The sequence below is a fragment of the Mycena indigotica genome, assembly GCF_014461135.1.
Source record: "Mycena indigotica strain 171206Taipei chromosome Unknown Mind.scaff0009, whole genome shotgun sequence".
Classification (NCBI taxonomy): Eukaryota; Fungi; Basidiomycota; class Agaricomycetes; order Agaricales; family Mycenaceae; genus Mycena; species Mycena indigotica.
Genome location: NW_023503008.1, coordinates 2,367,387 through 2,387,754, shown reverse-complemented (window position 1 = coordinate 2,387,754; position 20,368 = coordinate 2,367,387). Strand labels below are relative to the sequence as shown.

General features: G+C 54.6%; 1 protein-coding gene across 1 annotated transcript; it reads right to left on the bottom strand.

Annotated features, from left to right (window-relative positions):
- Window positions 1-18,010: 18,010 nt before the first annotated feature.
- MIND_01060400 (uncharacterized protein) lies at window positions 18,011-18,920 on the bottom strand (the record flags this gene model as incomplete). The annotated part of the gene is made up of 7 exons (XM_037367185.1): window positions 18,011-18,063; window positions 18,112-18,238; window positions 18,284-18,429; window positions 18,471-18,479; window positions 18,528-18,613; window positions 18,679-18,687; window positions 18,733-18,920. The coding sequence occupies 7 exons, from the start codon at window positions 18,918-18,920 to the stop codon at window positions 18,011-18,013; spliced, it is 618 nt and encodes a 205-aa protein (XP_037216579.1).
- Window positions 18,921-20,368: the final 1,448 nt, after the last annotated feature.

The window sequence follows — 20,368 nt, the reverse complement described above, 5'->3', positions numbered from 1 at the left end:
ATTATTGTCGTCTATCAATCTACAACTCATTCTACACACTTGCTCGTCGTCCATTGCTCGTCGCTACGCTGCTCACTCTCAATGTCAACACCATTCCAGCCGTCGATGGAATTGCCGCTCATCGTTGCAAACACTCCGCATTGAGGTCAGATTTCCATTCGGGCACTTGATTTGGATACTGACCATGTCTCCCAGCTTGAAGCCTGTGCGCTCGTCGTCGTCTATCGTGACAGGCGCTGTGCGTCGTAGTTATCATCCATTCTGATGCAATCCGCAATCTCACCTTATCCACAAGATTTGGGGCCAATGACCCGTCGTTGTCGTTACAGCGCCAAGCCAGTCGCGAGCTCGGGAGAGGATTTCAGCGTCCTCTGAGATCGGTGAGTTGTGTTGTTTCCTGGGTTGGGGAAACAAAACTGACAGGCTCATAGTCATATTGCGCTTGCTGCCGAAAGTTTTATGACTGCCGTTGGAAGGGCTGAGCAAGAGAGACGAGGGTGCGAGTAATTTTTGATGTTTCTGATCATCTTGGTGAGTCGTTGCGTTCAATTCGGGGGGATTTGACATCTTGGTTAGTTTTCCCTGCAACTCACCAGCGAGGCCGCTTGGTTCGACGTTGGCCGAAATTGAAGTGGTGTCAGCGGCTTCACCACTGACGCGTCGCCTCCTGCCGGCTTGCCTCTAGCGCACCCTGTCTGCGTTGCGGAACAGTCGCTTGGGCGAGCTCGTGGCTGTTGCGGTCTTGGTCTTTGTCAAACTTCCCCCAAATAGATGTCAAATAACAACTCACCTTGTTGTAGCCGACGTTGGGCTCGCACGATCCTCCCAGTTGTTGACGACAAGCATGTCGTGGGGCGAAGAACTCGTTATCAACCGAGTTATATTTCGACAGCCAGTCGGGGGCTCGCTCGGCAGTTGAAGAGGCCAAGCGGGAGTTGTGATCGCGGAGGCCAAATTTGAGCTGTTTAATGGTAAGTTTATTGGCAAAAACGAGACACTCGGCTCACTTTTTCCAGCCAATCACTAGTTTCTTCCATATTCGGCGACCCGAACTGCTTAATGGTGAGTTTCCTTGTAAAATAAAGGCATAACTGACCGTTTTAGGCCCGCCTTCCCCACAAACTCGAGCGCTCTGTAAGTCAGGGTGAGCTCGGCAGCTTCCGAGCAGCGAGTTCGCCGCCTCAGCTGAAAAGCGTGCCGAGCCGCACGGTTTTAGAGGCCGACTCGGCACTGCTCATAGCGGAATGTGTCGCGTGGGCGTTATTCCGAAACCAAACTCGAGTTGGGTAATAGGCCCTCGTATTCCCGTCTTGATGATTGACTGATATCCTAGTTTGTCGTCGTTGCGCGAGAAGATCGCTGGTGTTGACAGTCGACCCAGTCGTGGTCAGAAAACAAGGGAAAAGCTGGGGGGACGGCGAGTTTGCCTCAAAAGGCGTGCCGACCAGCTTTGGAGGCGAGGCAAGCGCGCCGGCCGGCGCGGCCATACGATTTGCGAGGGGTCGAGCAGCACGCCGTCCAGCCAGTAGTCGGTAGTTCGCCGTGAGTTGCCAGAGTCAGAAAGTAAGCCGCCGGCATAAGATTTGAAGGAGTGGTGGTTTGGCGTTGCCGTTTGGGCCGGAAAGGGTGCGGTTAGCCTGGCTAGGTCGCCGCTGAGCGCTGGGCATCGCTCGAGAGAAGCAGCCAATTGGTTCGAACCGGGCCAGACTCACCGCTTGGCCCCGGCAGCCCTTGTCGCCACGCCATTTCTCTCCCCCCACAAGTTTCCCGTTCTCCTCCATCTCCACCCCTACACGACGTTCGAGGCGGGCACACCGCTTGTGGAAGGCTGTCGAGTGCAGAAGATCGGGATGAGGGGCAAGAAGAAGCGAGTCACGAGTGTGTGACGACACGCGCAAAGAAGGTGAGCGATATTATTCCATACAACATGTACTGATGTCTATTCAACAAGGCGGATTTACTGACTTGTCATCCAATCCATTTCCTCCATCCTAACTAACAAATAAACCTGAAGGTAAGTCATCGTTGACTTGGATTCAATCTCGCTTACCTCGTTGCCAGATGAATACAGTGTTATACTCTGCGCTTGTCGGAGTTGTCTGCGCTAGCCTCGTTTCGTTCCACACCAGGCCCGCAAGCAACACTACATGCTAGTAAGCATGTTGTTCTTCAATTCATATAAGTCTGGTTTACCTTGCCTTCACTTCCAGGTCGGCTGCGGTGTTCCCGCATTCAGAGTTGACTTGCACGTTGTTCAGTTGTATTTGCAGCGTTATACTGACTCCATTTGCAGATCTAACATACCTCAGCTCAGGCCCGCAAGCGACTTGGTTGTACTGTTTGCGCTCACCTTTACAGCTCAAATAAGTGAGCGCAAATGAGCTCACAAGATCTCTCGTCGCCGTCAATAGCCGACATCGAGAGCCTTTGAAACAAATAAGTAAGTATGCCAACTCGTTGTTGCTGTTCGTGCTCACCGTTGTTGCTCAACCAGGCGAGCGTCCGAACGCGCAAGTATGCCTTATCAAAACAGTCAGTCTATATTCTCCAACTAAACGACACTAAACTGACCTGTATACAGTCGGTATTGCTTCCAGGTGCAAAAGCCCGGTGTTGCAAAAACAGCGCCAACTAATTGGCCTAGCATTGGTGTCGTTGGCGCGCTGCGTTTGTCGAACATGTCGTTCTCGGCGAGTTCGTTGTCGTTGGCAGCAGGGAACAAAGTCCCATGGTCGTTGGCGGGGAAACAGTGAGCGAGTTGTTGTGCTTTGCTTTGGCCTTGCTGGGCCTTGCTGCATTCAAGTTTCTGCCGCTCAAAACACGCCAGCCGGTTCCATCGTCCCGCCTACCGCTCAAAACGTGAGTCATGCACCCATTTTCCCCATTCAGATACACTAACGCTAGTCGCAGAGCAGCGTTGCCGTCGCTGCCCAAGACTGCGCTGCCTGCAGCCGCCCGCATTCTTGCCGTTCATGTAAGCATTTTGCTCGTATCCCGTCTTGATGACTGATTTGACCAGTTAGTCGTTGTTGCGAGGCGTTGGCAGTCGACACAGCCGTTGTTAATGACAAGGAGGACGCTGGGGCATGGGTTGGCGTTAACACGTTGTCTGTCCCGAGTTGCTGCTGCTGTTGCCGCGAAAGACGCGCCGGCCCTAGCCGCTTGGCCAGTTTTGGAGGCGACCGGAAAACCGGGGAAGTCCTGCACCATGCCGGCCCAGGCCGTAGTCAGTACTTTGTCGTGAGTTGCCAGAGAGGAAGGGGAAGCCGAGTAGGCGCCGGCGTGGTGGTTAAAAGCTGCCGTTTGGGCTGGAGAGGGTGCGGTCAGCCGGGCCAGGTCGCCGCTGAACGCTGGGTGTGGCTTGGAAGAAGCAGTCAACTGGGCCGGACTCACCGCTTGGATACCCCGGCCCGGGCCCGGCAGCCCTTGTCGCCATTTCTCTCCTATCTCCCCACAGTTTCCCGTTCTCCTCCATCTCCACCGCTAGCTGATGTTTGAGGCGCGCGGAAGCCTGTCGTGGTCAAAGAGGCCGCCTGCACGAGCATGAGGGACAAGAAGAAGCGATGCGAGTCACGAGCATGTGACGGCACGCGCAAAGAAGGTGAGCGATATTTATTCAACTTCTACCAAATACAACAAGTACTTCAGTTTACTGACTCGTCGTCCAATCTCCTCACTGGCACATGAAACTGAAGGTAAGTTGTCGTTGACTTGGATTCAATGTTGCTTACCTCGTTGTCAGATGAATACAGCGTGCTTGTCGGAGTTGTCCTCGTTTCGTCCCGCACCGAGCCCGCAAGCAGCACAGTAAGTCTTCATATCTTCACTTCCAGGTCGGCGGCGGCGCGTCTGCGCAACTTGAATTCCCGCATTCTGTTGACCGACACGTTGGTCAGTTCTATTTGCAGCGTCATATCCACTTACTGACTTGATTTGCAGCTCTAACATACCTCAACTCAAGCCCGCAAGCGAAGCAATTCATTGGAGTTGCTTGTGCTGTTTGCGCACACCTTTACAGCTCAAACAAGTGTGCGCAAACGAGCTTGCAAGGTCTCCCTCGTCGTTCATAGCCGGCATTGAAAGCCTTTTAAACAAATGAGTAAGTATACTAACTCGTTGTTGCTGTTCGTGCTCACCGGTTGCGGCTCAGCCAGGCGAGCGTGAATCTAAAACAAATCAGTAAGTGACTGAACTTGTTGCTGGTGTTCGCGCGCTCACTGTTGCCACTGAACCAGGCGCGCGCGCGAATGCGAATGCAAACAATTGGCAACAACGAGCCCTTCTACGCTCAGTGCCGGAAAATGGATGGGGCCGGGGCCGGCGGCCCGAGCGTGGCGGTGGTTGATAGAATAACGATCCTTCGTGGCTGCTCTGCGTCCCCGCGAATGAGCCAGGTCGTGGCCGCGCTCGGGGGCGGCGCGCTGATGTTCGCGAGGGGACCCGGGGGCCGGGCCGGCGCCGGGCGGGCAGACCGAGGACATATGATTGCAAACAGGACTACGACAAGAGCGCTACTCAAGGCGCATACTCAACGCCGGCCGCCTTCATTAGATCCACGACTTCCACATCTAGAAAAACTCAGCCAGTGATTGGACAGGGCCGGGGCAGGCACTCACGGTCCTCCGTGTTCTGCATGCGGTGCACAAACGCACAGCTGACGCCCGGGCCGAGGACGAAGTCGCCGCCATTCTGGGACACCTTCCCCGCCTTGAACGCGAGCGCCGGGTGCGCGAGGTAGCCCGTCTGCAATATTTTAAATAATAATGATCACATATGTAATCTGCTTACCTTGATGCTGTTGAGCGTGTTGTGCAGACGCGACAGCTTCAGGTAGCCCGGCCGCGCCTTGTCTTTGGGCGTGACCTTGAGGTTGTCCACGAGCCCGAGATGCGTGTACAGCGCGCGCGTCGGGTCCGCGTAGATCGCGCCCGCCCAACCTGCGACAGTCAGCGTGGGTTATGTAAGACCGGTGATGGACCTGTCATTTCTGCGCGCAGATGAGCCCAACTCGCAGACGACTGCTGCTGCTACACACCGTGGTATGCCTGGATGGCCGCCCAGTCGCCGCACCCGATCAGCACAATCCGGGTGCCCGCAGCAGCAAGCGCCGCCCGGGGACCTGCGCCAGGTCTTCAACGTACATCTATCTTATCAGCACCATTGGGTGGGGTTCAGAGGACACACCTTGCAGGACTGACAGAGGTTCGCTAATGAGGCATGTGTCTAACTGGCACTCACCCCGCAGAAGAAATGGCCTGCCCACCATTAAGCTCAACAACGAGAGAGGCCGCATACGCACGGATGAACACCACGACCGTCTTCTGCTCCGCAAAGAGCGAGCCGAACGTGACCTTGTTCCCGCCGCCGTCAAACACCTCAAACTTGGCCGCCGCCTCGCGTCGCGGTCCAGCGTCTCTGCCTGCATCGGAGTGTCCGTCAGAGTCGCACACGCGTGGGAGCGAATCAGGCACGTCATGTGACGGCGTCTAATTTAATTCTTTGCTACCTTCTGTCACGTCATGTAAAGTCCCCGACAAAAAACCTTTTCCATTTGTATTTTTCTATGTATCAGAGCAGTGCAATAGACACTACACAAGCTTAGCTCGATGCTATAGGCACCCAGTGATTTGAGGATTTGGTGAAGGCTACACTTTTCCGCCCTCGAAAAAGTGAAATGTGCATGGGAAAGCTGTTCGGCACGGCCCGGCATTGTCTCTCAGTCGCAAACAGAGCTCAGAACGGTTAAAAAGTTGTCGAATGACTCCAATTATGTATTCTTGGTCCCAGATCGTTCAAGGGCAGTGGGGACATGCCGGACATGATGCGGGGATGTACCATCACCCATCACGCCAGAGAAATCAGCCCTCAAAGATCTGGTGCCATTTAACCAGGCGGGTTTAGTGTTGCCGCGAGTTCGAGTTGACTCGGCGACGAGTCGAGCGCAACTCGACTCGTTCCTAATTTGGAACGAGTTAACTCGACTTGTTGATGGCTCGTCATCGCGTCACCCCACATCACTGTCAACATACTGGCTGGGGGCCAGCCTGCAGGTCCTGCCTCTCCCTCACAATAGCCACCAAAATTCATGTCTACACATCAACTTATGCCAATCTCAGCCCTCTTTGCCCCACTGACCTGGCACCAGCCTTGCTCATAAATGACATTGGATTATTTGGATGCCCAGTCTTAGTCTACCATGCCTGGGTCTTCGGCCGATCAGCAGCCAAGCCAAGTCAACTCGCGAGTTGGCTGATGAGCCATCAACTCGAGTTGAACTCAAACTCGACTCGCGGCAACACTAGGCGGGTTGCGCATGCTTATCAGTTGCTTCTCAAACTAACCAAAATTCCTGGTTTTCTTGCTGTTAAAGCCTTACTGACCCCATTGGGGTAGATTTACTTAGTCAATCTCTCCGTACACCTATTCCTACAAGAAAAAATGGTATCTCCAGCATCTTTGACTGAGCTTTTCATCACTATGTTATTTGACATCATTGGCCAATGTAAGGCCCATAACATGCAAATTGGCTGCTGAAAATTTGCAAAGCTGCTTGAGAGACCCTTGCCTTGAGTATACACCACAAATTATTGGAACTCTGAGGCTTATAGGCCACCACTGAGCCATTCCAAGGTGACAATCAGTAAATGTACGTCATCAGATATAATCATGCGCAACATCTCTGATCAATTTGCACCAGATGTTCGTGAGCAGCCTTTTCCATCACCCCTCCCATCAAAAACTACCCCGGCAACGTCAAGCGTCTGTTCCGGCAAGCTTTGCTCGCCTGCTGCTCACGAACGTCTGGAATCGAGACTACCAATTATGCTATCTATGCACGATTAATAATTGCCGAACCTAAGGTTTGGCTCTATAGAATCATGTTGAAACCAGCCCCCCATATCGGGAATGGCTGTGCATTTCTATAACCCTTTTGGGACGAGCCACGTCATATCACGTGGTGCTGGCGGCAGCTGGCCACGGTCTTCCCTGGCTTATTATGTAAGGTTCAGCACCTGCCGCTTGCGGCCTTATCCCTCCTCATATTAATATCACTCATGATGGCCCGAGGGACCCGTCGATGAGATGAATACTTTTTTACTGCATATGCTGCTTGACGAGGGTTGAGCCCATAGCGATATGCGTCTCGATAACGATTGCAGTGTCGAAAGAAGTGCCAAATAGTGTCAATAGAAATTGCGTCAAGACACTCGGGCACCAATTTTTTTGGCAGTCGGAAATGAGCCGTCAGCCTGTTCAGGAAACCTGATGAAAATTGATTAGAGACAACATCAAAATACTCACGACGCCATTGGTCCGAGATCCGACCCTGGGAAAGTGAAACAAGCGTGGGAAAATTAAGATTGGAGGCATAAAACGTCGTATTTTGGGCGCCTGAGTTCAACAAAAATAGTCAAAAAATCTACAAAATATTTCCCAGCCTTGACGGCTGGGAGCACTGTACCATCTACCCGAACACGTCCTCGCTGTACCGGCCCTCCTTCCGCAACGTCGCGAGCCACGCCTCCGGATCAGAAACGCCGCCCGACCTGCTCCGCAATGCTCATCAGGCTATGCCGCACGCCCTGCCCGACCCGGGTCGCCGAGCCGCAGACATACACGTGCCCCCCGTTGCACAGGTCGACCCAGACCTTCAGCGCGTCACGCGTAAGCAGCTGCTGGGCGAACCGGCGCGGCGCGTCCTCCTCCGAATACACCGCCTCAAGCAGGACGGTGCTGTCCGCGGCGAACCCGGCGACAAGCGCGCGCAAGCGGGACATGTCGTGGTAGCTCGTGCCGTAGTAAAGCCGGAAGGGCGCGGTCTCGGTGACCTTGTAGCCTTGTGCGCCGATGTTCCTATAGAAATCAGTAGCTATTCAAGCAGCAAGGAATCCAGCCCCACCAAAAACCCAAGGAAGGCCGAGATGCCTGTCCCGGCGGCAACCATCGTGATGGGGACCGTCGGGTCGTCGGGGAGATGGAAGGTCTCCTGCGACGCCCGCGGCCGTGCCCAAACCGCATGTCCGACCGCGATGCGTTTCAAGAAACTCGAGCACAGTCCAGCATGGTCGTGGGCCACAACCCGAGGGTCTTCCACGCCAACACACAACTTGGCCACGTGCGCGTTCACCCGAGGACTGCTCGCAATCGAATAGCGACGGGGCTGGGTCGCCCGGAGGACGACCAGCAGACGCGGGAGAGTAAGCACCTGCGAGAGAATGGGATAATTCGCCATGAGCGCTGAAGTTCCGATTCTTCTGCGCAAAGGTCGGGGCATCAGCAACCCCAACAGCCGTCAACTCGTCGCGAGTCGCCTTGAACTTAGGTTCGTCAGCCGGAAGGAAAGAGGCCAGCACCTGCAGCGAGCCTTACCCTCCCGCATCCACCTCAACGCTTTACTCACCCATCGCAAAGGCTCGCAGCGCTCGCTAAGGCTCGCGAGGGCTCTGGTTATATACCCTCAAGTCTTACGTTACAGAAAAAAAAATCATCTTTTTCAAGGTACGCGGCGCTACAACGGTAAAATATGGGTGTATCTCCTCTGGCATCGCGAGATACGCGTAAACGACGCGTCAAACGCGTAAAAAACGCGTATCCCCGTGTGCACTTCCCGATCCCGATCCCCACCACCAACTCCATCCCCGTCAAACCAGCCCAGTCGCCGTCCCAACCAACTCCACCATCCCCCGCGTTGCAGAACAGCGCCATTTGTCGATGTCCTTGCTGTCCCGCCAGACCACGAAGCTCCCGCAGAATGGGTGTCGCGGAGGGCAAGGAGTTGTTTGTCGGGGGGGAAGAGTTGTCCAAACCCGCACCAGGGGCTGTTGGCGGACAGCGGGGCAAGTTGTAGGCCAAATACTGCCAACCACTCCCGCCATAGTTCCGCCCGACTCGATCCCTTTCCCGGGTTGCAGCCTTCGCCGTGAACACCGCCGTTGTTGCCAAACCACGACTGGGTTGGTGATGGAGACCGACCTCCCGCGCAGAATGGGTGTCGCGGGGAGGCACCAGCAGACAGTACCGAGGGCGTTGCTGGAGGGTCCAAAGCCGCGTCAGGGCTCTCTCGCTCCGCTCGCAACGCTGCCAGACCCCTCGATCACTGCCCACGACAGCCAAGATTGACGCGTTAAGGGAGCATCGGCAGTGTCGGAGGGAAGTCTCGCCCAGTTCAAGCATGCAACGCCAAGCCAACGGGTCCATCGAGGTCGGTAGTGGAGAACTAGCAGCTGATGGCGTTTGGGGGAAGGAGGTAGCGCAGAGGTCGGCTGATAGCGCTCGCGCAAGCACCTGCGAGTTTGGCCCAGATAACCCGGTCCGGAAGCAGAGAGAGGGCTGCGGAGGAGGCGAGGTCGCGAGGACTTGGCGCAGGCGTGGTTGGCGCATTTTGCATGGTGCTAAGATGAAAGCTCTTGCTGGCCGGGTTCAGGCACGTGCCGCCGGGTCGGCACCGCGGGCTCGAAACTGGCACGGAGACAATGCAGGAAGGGCGTCCAAAGTGCGTGTCCGTTGCTCTTACTCGCTAGTGTTGAATCCGAGCAGGAAAGGATCGTTGCAGAGGTGTTTTAGGAAAAGAATGGTCGCGGGAGTCACGTTTTGGTGAGGTTCCCGAGACAGCGCTGTCGCACAGGACTGCAAGTTGGTGAGGCCGACCCGCCTTAACGGTTGACGAGATCGAGGCCGACTGATAGCGCCCGCGTTGCGCTGGTCGAAACGACAAGGCAGGCATAGTACCGTAGAGCTCTTCCCAGCCACGTGCCGCGCCAGGCGTGCGTTTGGTTAAGGTTGGCGCACAGTCAACGGGCGCGTTTGTCGTTGCTAATGGCGTTGTAGACGGCGGTCAACGGCCAGTTGGGCGCGTGGACACCCGTTCTGGCAGCAGACAGAGGGCTGTGGAGGCGGCGGGATCGAGGGACTTGACGCTGGTGTGGTTGGCGCATTGCGCATGGTGGTAAGAAGGAAGTTGTGGGTGGCCGGTTCGGGCACGTGCCGCCGGGCGGATGGCCCCGGACGGGGCTGAGGTCAAGCCCGCGCTCGCGTCATTGTCGAGTCGGGCATGGGGCGCATCGGCGGGGTTGGGGTCAACCGGTGACGACAGCGCGCTGGCGCGGTGGGCGAATTTGCTATGGTCGCAAGAGCGGCTGTTTGATCTGGCCACGTGCCGCCGGCGGATGGCTCCGGTCAAGACCGGGCTCGCGCCGTAGGGCCGGCATGGTCGACGGGGATGCAGGCACGTGCCGCAGACGCCTTGGGAAGACGGCAGGCGTTGGAGCCAACATGGAGGGACAGAGCGGTCGCGCCGTTGGCGCGTTGGGTGTGGTAGTGGGATGAAGAAGCGCGGGGCGGGGATGTGCCGCCAGCGGAGGCCAGAAGTAGAGCCCGTCGTGGTGGGAAATTGGGATGGGCTGGCGGTGGAAGTGAATGGACTGCAATAGTTTGGGCATTGGGAATCAAAAAGACTTGGGTGAAAACTTACAAGGGTGTAGAGTTGGCAGCGCACTGCTGCCAATGTTTGCGTTGAAAGTCCTCCCGTATGTTTGCCTCTGGCGGCAAAATCCTGGAAAAAAATGACCTCTTAAATCGTGTTTTTTGAGGTCCAAATGACACCCCCAAAATTATCGGATAATCGGGTGATCGCATCAAAAATCGGTGATGCGGGCGGTTTGGAGCGCAACGAGCGGCGCGACGCATTGGGCACACTAATATCAATGTCAGTAATGGCACAATGGAGGAGAGGGACAAGGGCTCACCATAGTGAAAGACCACAGGAGGATACCAGCGTTGATGCGCCTGCGGCGCCAGATGCGGGGACAGCGGAGCGGGGTTGGCGAAGGCAACAGACACAAGAGGGAAGCCAGGGAGCAGAGCCCTGGCTCCGAGGCGTTGAAGTCCAGAGGGACGCTGGGCCTCCGGCCGTCAAAATCCTGGCGCAAAAGTGAGTTTTGATAAGGCAAAAAGTGGGCCGAAAAATGCTTACGTAATCAGCAATTGATCCATCATTTTCAGTGGAATTGCAGGCGCGATGAGGAGTGCAATATGGTAGGGACACTGATATCAACGTTGGTAATCTTGCAATGAACAGGAAGGACTAGAACTCACCAGAATTACAGTGCGCATGACGATCTTGGTATTGATGCTCTGATTGATGTGCAGCGGTGGTCGGCATTGAGCTGGCGAAGGCAACGGACACAAGAGGGAAGCCAGGGAGCAGAGCCCTGGCTCCGTGGCGTTGAAGCCTAGAGGGACGCTGGGCCTTCGGCCGTCAAAATCCTGGCACAAACGTGAGTTTTTAAGGCAAAAAAGTGGGTCGATATACGCTTACGTAATCACCAATCGAGCCATCATTTTACGCCGATTTTCAGCGAGACTATCACGTTCTGCAAAACAAGTTAGTACATGAGCGAGATTCAGCAGAGACAACACTCACTAATGTTGTGCCTCGGGCGTAAGCCCATGCCAGTGCCATGTGTCCGGAGGATGGTCTGCCGACGCCAGGGACTAAGGCCGTGTGCGTGAAGGACTTGGCAGTAAAACGGCGGGAGGTGAGAGGGAGTCCGATGTGTTGGGCAGCAACGGGCCAAGAAAGACGTGTCGAAAGCATCAGCTCCACTGATGCCTTGACACCGGCGCAACGCAGAAGAGCTGATAGTGAAACGGCCCAACGGGAGGTCCTGCGTCGCTGGGTCAGCGCAAGAGTGACATGAATAAGGCAATACATACATGTGAAGGACCACGCCAGACCGGGCATAAGTGCCCAAGTGTTTGTCATCTTGGAGAGAGCAGCGGTGGATGGTAGCGCAACGAGAACAGCACTACAAACAGTATGTGTCAGCAAAAAATTGAGAAACAAATGACGGTGCAAACCTGTTCGCCGCAAGACCGGGAGCCGCAGGCAGGCGTCGGGTTAATGTGACGCAAAATGCTGGAAGCTTCAGGCCTTCAGTCAGCCTGAGCAAGCAGAAAACAACAAGAAGGGCACACACCTTGTTGCGAGCGAAGAATGTGGTGGTGGTGACGGGAAGACATGTCTGGGGAGCGACTGGGGTAGGCCGTGGACATCCCTGAAGGGGCACTGCTGCACCAGTGACGAAGAGTGGTCAAGAAGAGCACTACAAACAGTATATGTCAGCGAAAATTGGGGAAGAAGATAATGTGCAAACCTTGGTCAACGTCAAGGCCGGGAGCAGCTGCAGGCAGGAGTCGAGCGAATGTTGGCAAGTCAACGCGACACAGAATGTCGTCCCACATGTTGTGATGAAAGCTTCGCGTCCCACAGTCAGCCTGCGCAAGCGAAAATGGCAAACAGGGAGCACACCTTGTGTTCAGCTGGGAGCGGTGGTGGTGGAGTCAAGACAAGAGGCGGCTTATAGGTCCTTGGGCTGCCAGTCACGGCGAGGGGAAGACAAGACGTGGTGGTGGAGGAGTGAAGAAAAGAGAGGATGCGTGACTTTTGTTGACACGCCCGACGCGTCGCACGAGACGGAGGGAAAAAACACGGCATGTAACAGATGTCACATCAGGTCGCCGGTGTCGACCAGGAACATAACATCAGTGGAAAATCAAATCCACTGACATCGGGGAGAGCACAAGCATCGGCGGAGCATTAGGCGAAGAAATAAGCGGCCGAGCCTGAAACAGACGTCGGCTATGGCCATGGCAGATGTGGTAACATCAAGTGATACCGGCTGCTCAGATTTTCAAACGCTTCTTGGTCTAGCCGCTGCCGGTCGCTGTGCCTGTTTTTCCACAGGCTGTTCATGCCTTTTGTTTTGAACAGTGGCCCCATTTTTTTTCAGGTGCAGTTCATGGGTAATGCACACGGAAGCGTCACCAAACGTCATACTGAATATTTTTTGTACTTTCTGGACGTTCTGAGAGGTGATTCAGCACACGAAAGATAGCATCCCGATAAGGCAACAGTACCAACAACTGCTGGTTTCCCTCTAGTTCAGCCCCGATCGCCCAATTCCGAGCGTGGGAACTAATGTTCGGTTTCAATAAATGTTATCCACGCCTTCATCGCAGCTATCCCTTGCATCCAACTCACTCCTTTCCTCTTGTAAATGAGAAACAAGATAACTCTCTGCTGGAGTCGAATTTGCTCTGATTACCACAGAGGCAAGCACACATGATAGGAATGATGGCCCCAAACGCATGCCCGCGAGGATCGGATGGCCAGACCGCGGCCGCCAGCACAATTTGCTTGAACGGGAAATACGCGAAATCGCGTATTTGCATCTCAACAAACTGTTCGGCGGTGTGCTTGCCCGCAGTAACGTCACTTGACAGCTGGAAATTTTCATGTGAACTTTTTGTTTGTTGATTCCGTCGCGACGTGAACATGCTTACAAGTGCGCCGCCTCGCTTATCCTGCCTATATAAGACCTGGCTTGTGTCGAACAACACAGCACTCCTTCTTTCCCTCTCCCTCCATCCTTCCCCTTGCAACCCCACTGCTGCCCCTGCCCTCGCATCGACATTGGCTTAACGTTCTTTCATTATTGTCGTCTATCAATCTACAACTCATTCTACACACTTGCTCGTCGTCCATTGCTCGTCGCTACGCTGCTCACTCTCAATGTCAACACCATTCCAGCCGTCGATGGAATTGCCGCGCCATCGTTGCAAACACTCCGCATTGAGGTCAGATTTCCATTCGGGCACTTGATTTGGATACTGACCATGTCTCCCAGCTTGAAGCCTGTGCGCTCGTCGTCGTCTATCGTGACAGGCGCTGTCGCGGTAGTTATCATCCATTCTGATGCAATCCGCAATCTCACCTTATCCACAAGATTTGGGGCCAATGACCCGTCGTTGTCGTTACAGCGCCAAGCCAGTCGCGAGCTCGGGAGAGGATTTCAGCGTCCTCTGAGATCGGTGAGTTGTGTTGTTTCCTGGGTTGGGGAAACAAAACTGACAGGCTCATAGTCATATTGCGCTTGCTGCCGAAAGTTTTATGACTGCCGTTGGAAGGGCTGAGCAAGAGAGACGAGGGTGCGAGTAATTTTTGATGTTTCTGATCATCTTGGTGAGTCGTTGCGTTCAATTCGGGGGGATTTGACATCTTGGTTAGTTTTCCCTGCAACTCACCAGCGAGGCCGCTTGGTTCGGCGCGTTGGCCGAAATTGTAGTGGTGTCAGCGGCTTCACCACTGACGCGTCGCTCCTGCCGGCTTGCCTCCAGCGCACCCTGTCTGCGTTGCGGAACGGTCGCTTGGGCGAGCTCGTGGCTGCTGCGGTCTTGGTCTTTGTCAAACTTCCCCCAAATAGATGTCAAATAACAACTCACCTTGTTGTAGCTGACGTTGGGCTCGCACGCGATTCCTCCCAGTTGTTGACGACAAGCATGTCGTGGGCGAAGAACTTGTTATCAACCGAGTTATATTTCGACAGCCAGTCGGGGGCTCGCTCGGCAGTTGAAGAGGCCAAGCGCGGGAGTTGTGATCGCGGAGGCCAAATTTGAGCTGTTTAATGGTAAGTTTATTGGCAAAAACGAGACACTCGGCTCACTTTTTCCAGCCAATCACTAGTTTCTTCCATATTCGGCGACCGAACTGCTTAATGGTGAGTTTCCTTGTAAAATAAAGGCATAACTGACCGTTTTAGGCCCGCCTTCCCCACAAACTCGAGCGCTCTGTAAGTCAGGGTGAGCTCGGCAGCTTCCGAGCAGCGAGTTCGCCGCCTCAGCTGAAAAGCGTGCCGAGCCGCACGGTTTTAGAGGCCGACTCGGCACTGCTCATAGCGGAATGTGTCGCGTGGGCGTTATTCGAAACCAAACTCGAGTTGGGTAATAGGCCCTCGTATTCCCGTCTTGATGATTGACTGATATCCTAGTTTGTCGTCGTTGCGCGAGAAGATCGCTGGTGTTGACAGTCGACCCAGTCGTGGTCAGAAAACAAGGGAAAAGCTGGGGGACGGCGAGTTTGCCTCAAAAGGCGTGCCGACCAGCTTTGGAGGCGAGGCAGGCGCGCGCCCGGCCGGCGCGGCCATACGATTTGCGAGGGGTCGAGCAGCACGCCCGTCCAGCCAGTAGTCGGTAGTTCGCCGTGAGTTGCCAGAGTCAGAAAGTAAGCCGCCGGCATAAGATTTGAAGGAGTGGTGGTTTGGCGTTGCCGTTTGGGCCGGAAAGGGTGCGGTTAGCCTGGCTAGGTCGCCGCTGAGCGCTGGGCATCGCTCGAGAGAAGCAGCCAATTGGTTCGAACCGGGCCAGACTCACCGCTTGGCCCCGGCAGCCCTTGTCGCCACGCCATTTCTCTCCCACCCACAAGTTTCCCGTTCTCCTCCATCTCCACCCCTACACGACGTTCGAGGCGGGCACACCGCTTGTGGAAGGCTGTCGAGTGCAGAAGATCGGGATGAGGGGCAAGAAGAAGCGAGTCACGAGTGTGTGACGACACGCGAAAAGAAGGTGAGCGATATTATTCCATACAACATGTACTGATGTCTATTCAACAAGGCGGATTTACTGACTTGTCATCCAATCCATTTCCTCCATCCTAACTAACAAATAAACCTGAAGGTAAGTCATCGTTGACTTGGATTCAATCTCGCTTACCTCGTTGCCAGATGAATACAGTGTTATACTCTGCGCTTGTCGGAGTTGTCTGCGCTAGCCTCGTTTCGTTCCACACCAGGCCCGCAAGCAACACTACATGCTAGTAAGCATGTTGTTCTTCAATTCATATAAGTCTGGTTTACCTTGCCTTCACTTCCAGGTCGGCTGCGGTGTTCCCGCATTCAGAGTTGACTTGCACGTTGTTCAGTTGTATTTGCAGCGTTATACTGACTCCATTTGCAGATCTAACATACCTCAGCTCAGGCCCGCAAGCGACTTGGTTGTACTGTTTGCGCTCACCTTTACAGCTCAAATAAGTGAGCGCAAATGAGCTCGCAAGATCTCTCGTCGCCGTCAATAGCCGACATCGAGAGCCTTTGAAACAAATAAGTAAGTATGCCAACTCGTTGTTGCTGTTCGTGCTCACCGTTGTTGCTCAACCAGGCGAGCGTCCGGAACGCGCAAGTATGCCTTATCAAAACAGTCAGTCTATATTCTCCAACTAAACGACACTAAACTGACCTGTATACAGTCGGTATTGCTTCCGGTGCAAAAGCCCGGTGTTGCAAAAACAGCGCCAACTAATTGGCCTAGCATTGGTGTCGTTGGCGCGCGCTGCGTTTGTCGAACATGTCGTTCTCGGCGAGTTCGTTGTCGTTGGCAGCAGGGAACAAAGTCCCATGGTCGTTGGCGGGGAAACAGTGAGCGCGCGAGTTGTGCTTTGCTTTGGCCTTGCTGGGCCTTGCTGCATTCAAGTTTCTGCCGCTCAAAACACGCCAGCCGGTTCCATCGTCCCGCCTACCGCTCGCAAACGTGAGTCATGCACCCATTTTCCCCATTCAGATACACTAACGCTAGTCGCAGAGCAGCGTTGCCGTCGCTGCCCAAGACTGCGCTGCCTGCAGCCGCCCGCATTCTTGCCGTTCATGTAAGCATTTTGCTCGTATCCCGTCTTGATGACTGATTTGACCAGTTAGTCGTTGTTGCGAGCGTTGGCAGTCGACACAGCCGTTGTTAATGACAAGGAGGACGCTGGGGCATGGGTTGGCGTTAACACGTTGTCTGTCCCGAGTTGCTGCTGCTGTTGCCGCGAAAGACGCGCCGGCCCTAGCCGCTTGGCCAGTTTTGGAGGCGACCGGGAAAACCGGGAAGTCCTGCACCATGCCGGCCCAGGCCGTAGTCAGTACTTTGTCGTGAGTTGCCAGAGAGGAAGGGGAAGCCGAGTAGGCGCCGGCGTGGTGGTTAAAAGCTGCCGTTTGGGCTGGAGAGGGTGCGGTCAGCCGGGCCAGGTCGCCGCTGAACGCTGGGTGTGGCTTGGAAGAAGCAGTCAACTGGGCCGGACTCACCGCTTGGATACCCCGGCCCGGGCCCGGCAGCCCTTGTCGCCATTTCTCTCCTATCTCCCCACAGTTTCCCGTTCTCCTCCATCTCCACCGCTAGCTGATGTTTGAGGCGCGCGGAAGCCTGTCGTGGTCAAAGAGGCCGCCTGCACGAGCATGAGGGACAAGAAGAAGCGATGCGAGTCACGAGCATGTGACGGCACGCGCAAAGAAGGTGAGCGATATTTATTCAACTTCTACCAAATACAACAAGTACTTCAGTTTACTGACTCGTCGTCCAATCTCCTCACTGGCACATGAAACTGAAGGTAAGTTGTCGTTGACTTGGATTCAATGTTGCTTACCTCGTTGTCAGATGAATACAGCGTGCTTGTCGGAGTTGTCCTCGTTTCGTCCCGCACCGAGCCCGCAAGCAGCACAGTAAGTCTTCATATCTTCACTTCCAGGTCGGGCGGCGGCGCGTCTGCGCAAACTTGAATTCCCGCATTCTGTTGACCGACACGTTGGTCAGTTCTATTTGCAGCGTCATATCCACTTACTGACTTGATTTGCAGCTCTAACATACCTCAACTCAAGCCCGAAGCGAAGCAATTCATTGGAGTTGCTTGTGCTGTTTGCGCACACCTTTACAGCTCAAACAAGTGTGCGCAAACGAGCTTGCAAGGTCTCCCTCGTCGTTCATAGCCGGCATTGAAAGCCTTTTAAACAAATGAGTAAGTATACTAACTCGTTGTTGCTGTTCGTGCTCACCGGTTGCGGCTCAGCCAGGCGAGCGTGAATCTAAAACAAATCAGTAAGTGACTGAACTTGTTGCTGGTGTTCGCGCGCTCACTGTTGCCACTGAACCAGGCGCGCGAATGCGAATGCAAACAATTGGCAACAACGAGCCCTTCTACGCTCAGTGCCGGAAAATGGATGGGGCCGGGCCGGCGGCCCGAGGTGGCGGTGGTTGATAGAATAACGATCCTTCGTGGGCTGCTCTGCGTCCCCGCGAATGAGCCAGGTCGTGGCCGCGCCGGGGCGGCGCGCTGATGTTCGCGAGGGGACCCGGGGGCCGGGCCGGCGCCGGCGGGCAGACCGAGGACATATGATTGCAAACAGGACTACGACAAGAGCGCTACTCAAGGCGCATACTCAACGCCGGCCGCCTTCATTAGATCCACGACTTCCACATCTAGAAAAACTCAGCCAGTGATTGGACAGGGCCGGGGCAGGCACTCACGGTCCTCCGTGTTCTGCATGCGGTGCACAAACGCACAGCTGACGCCCGGGCCGAGGACGAAGTCGCCGCCATTCTGGGACACCTTCCCCGCCTTGAACGCGAGCGCCGGGTACGCGAGGTAGCCCGTCTGCAATATTTTAAATAATAATGATCACATATGTAATCTGCTTACCTTGATGCTGTTGAGCGTGTTGTGCAGACGCGACAGCTTCAGGTAGCCCGGCCGCGCCTTGTCTTTGGGCGTGACCTTGAGGTTGTCCACGAGCCCGAGATGCGTGTACAGCGCGTCGGGTCCGCGTGAGATCGCGCCCGCCCAACCTGCGACAGTCAGCGTGGGTTATGTAAGACCGGTGATGGACCTGTCATTTCTGCGCGCAGATGAGCCCAACTCGCAGACGACTGCTGCTGCTACACACCGTGGTATGCCTGGATGGCCGCCCAGTCGCCGCACCCGATCAGCACAATCCGGGTGCCCGCAGCAGCAAGCGCCGCCCCGGGGGACCTGCGCCAGGTCTTCAACGTACATCTATCTTATCAGCACCATTGGGTGGGGTTCAGAGGACACACCTTGCAGGACTGACAGAGGTTCGCTAATGAGGCATGTGTCTAACTGGCACTCACCCCGCAGAAGAAATGGCCTGCCCACCATTAAGCTCAACAACGAGAGAGGCCGCATACGCACGGATGAACACCACGACCGTCTTCTGCTCCGCAAAGAGCGAGCCGAACGTGACCTTGTTCCCGCCGCCGTCAAACACCTCAAACTTGGCCGCCGCCTCGCGTCGCGGGTCCAGCGTCTCTGCCTGCATCGGAGTGTCCGTCAGAGTCGCACACGCGTGGGAGCGAATCAGGCACGTCATGTGACGGCGTCTAATTTAATTCTTTGCTACCTTCTGTCACGTCATGTAAAGTCCCCGACAAAAAACCTTTTCCATTTGTATTTTTCTATGTATCAGAGCAGTGCAATAGACACTACACAAGCTTAGCTCGATGCTATAGGCACCCAGTGATTTGAGGATTTGGTGAAGGCTACACTTTTCCGCCCTCGAAAAAGTGAAATGTGCATGGGAAAGCTGTTCGGCACGGCCCGGCATTGTCTCTCAGTCGCAAACAGAGCTCAGAACGGTTAAAAAGTTGTCGAATGACTCCAATTATGTATTCTTGGTCCCAGATCGTTCAAGGGCAGTGGGGACATGCCGGACATGATGCGGGGATGTACCATCACCCATCACGCCAGAGAAATCAGCCCTCAAAGATCTGGTGCCATTTAACCAGGCGGGTTTAGTGTTGCCGCGAGTTCGAAGTTGACTCGGCGACGAGTCGAGCGCAACTCGACTCGTTCCTAATTTGGAACGAGTTAACTCGACTTGTTGATGGCTCGTCATCGCGTCACCCCACATCACTGTCAACATACTGGCTGGGGGCCAGCCTGCAGGTCCTGCCTCTCCCTCACAATAGCCACCAAAATTCATGTCTACACATCAACTTATGCCAATCTCAGCCCTCTTTGCCCCACTGACCTGGCACCAGCCTTGCTCATAAATGACATTGGATTATTTGGATGCCCAGTCTTAGTCTACCATGCCTGGGTCTTGGCCGATCAGCAGCCAAGCCAAGTCAACTCGCGAGTTGGCTGATGAGCCATCAACTCGAGTTGAACTCAAACTCGACTCGCGGCAACACTAGGCGGGTTGCGCATGCTTATCAGTTGCTTCTCAAACTAACCAAAATTCCTGGTTTTCTTGCTGTTAAAGCCTTACTGACCCCATTGGGGTAGATTTACTTAGTCAATCTCTCCGTACACCTATTCCTACAAGAAAAAATGGTATCTCCAGCATCTTTGACTGAGCTTTTCATCACTATGTTATTTGACATCATTGGCCAATGTAAGGCCCATAACATGCAAATTGGCTGCTGAAAATTTGCAAAGCTGCTTGAGAGACCCTTGCCTTGAGTATACACCACAAATTATTGGAACTCTGAGGCTTATAGGCCACCACTGAGCCATTCCAAGGTGACAATCAGTAAATGTACGTCATCAGATATAATCATGCGCAACATCTCTGATCAATTTGCACCAGATGTTCGTGAGCAGCCTTTTCCATCACCCCTCCCATCAAAAACTACCCCGGCAACGTCAAGCGTCTGTTCCGGCAAGCTTTGCTCGCCTGCTGCTCACGAACGTCTGGAATCGAGACTACCAATTATGCTATCTATGCACGATTAATAATTGCCGAACCTAAGGTTTGGCTCTATA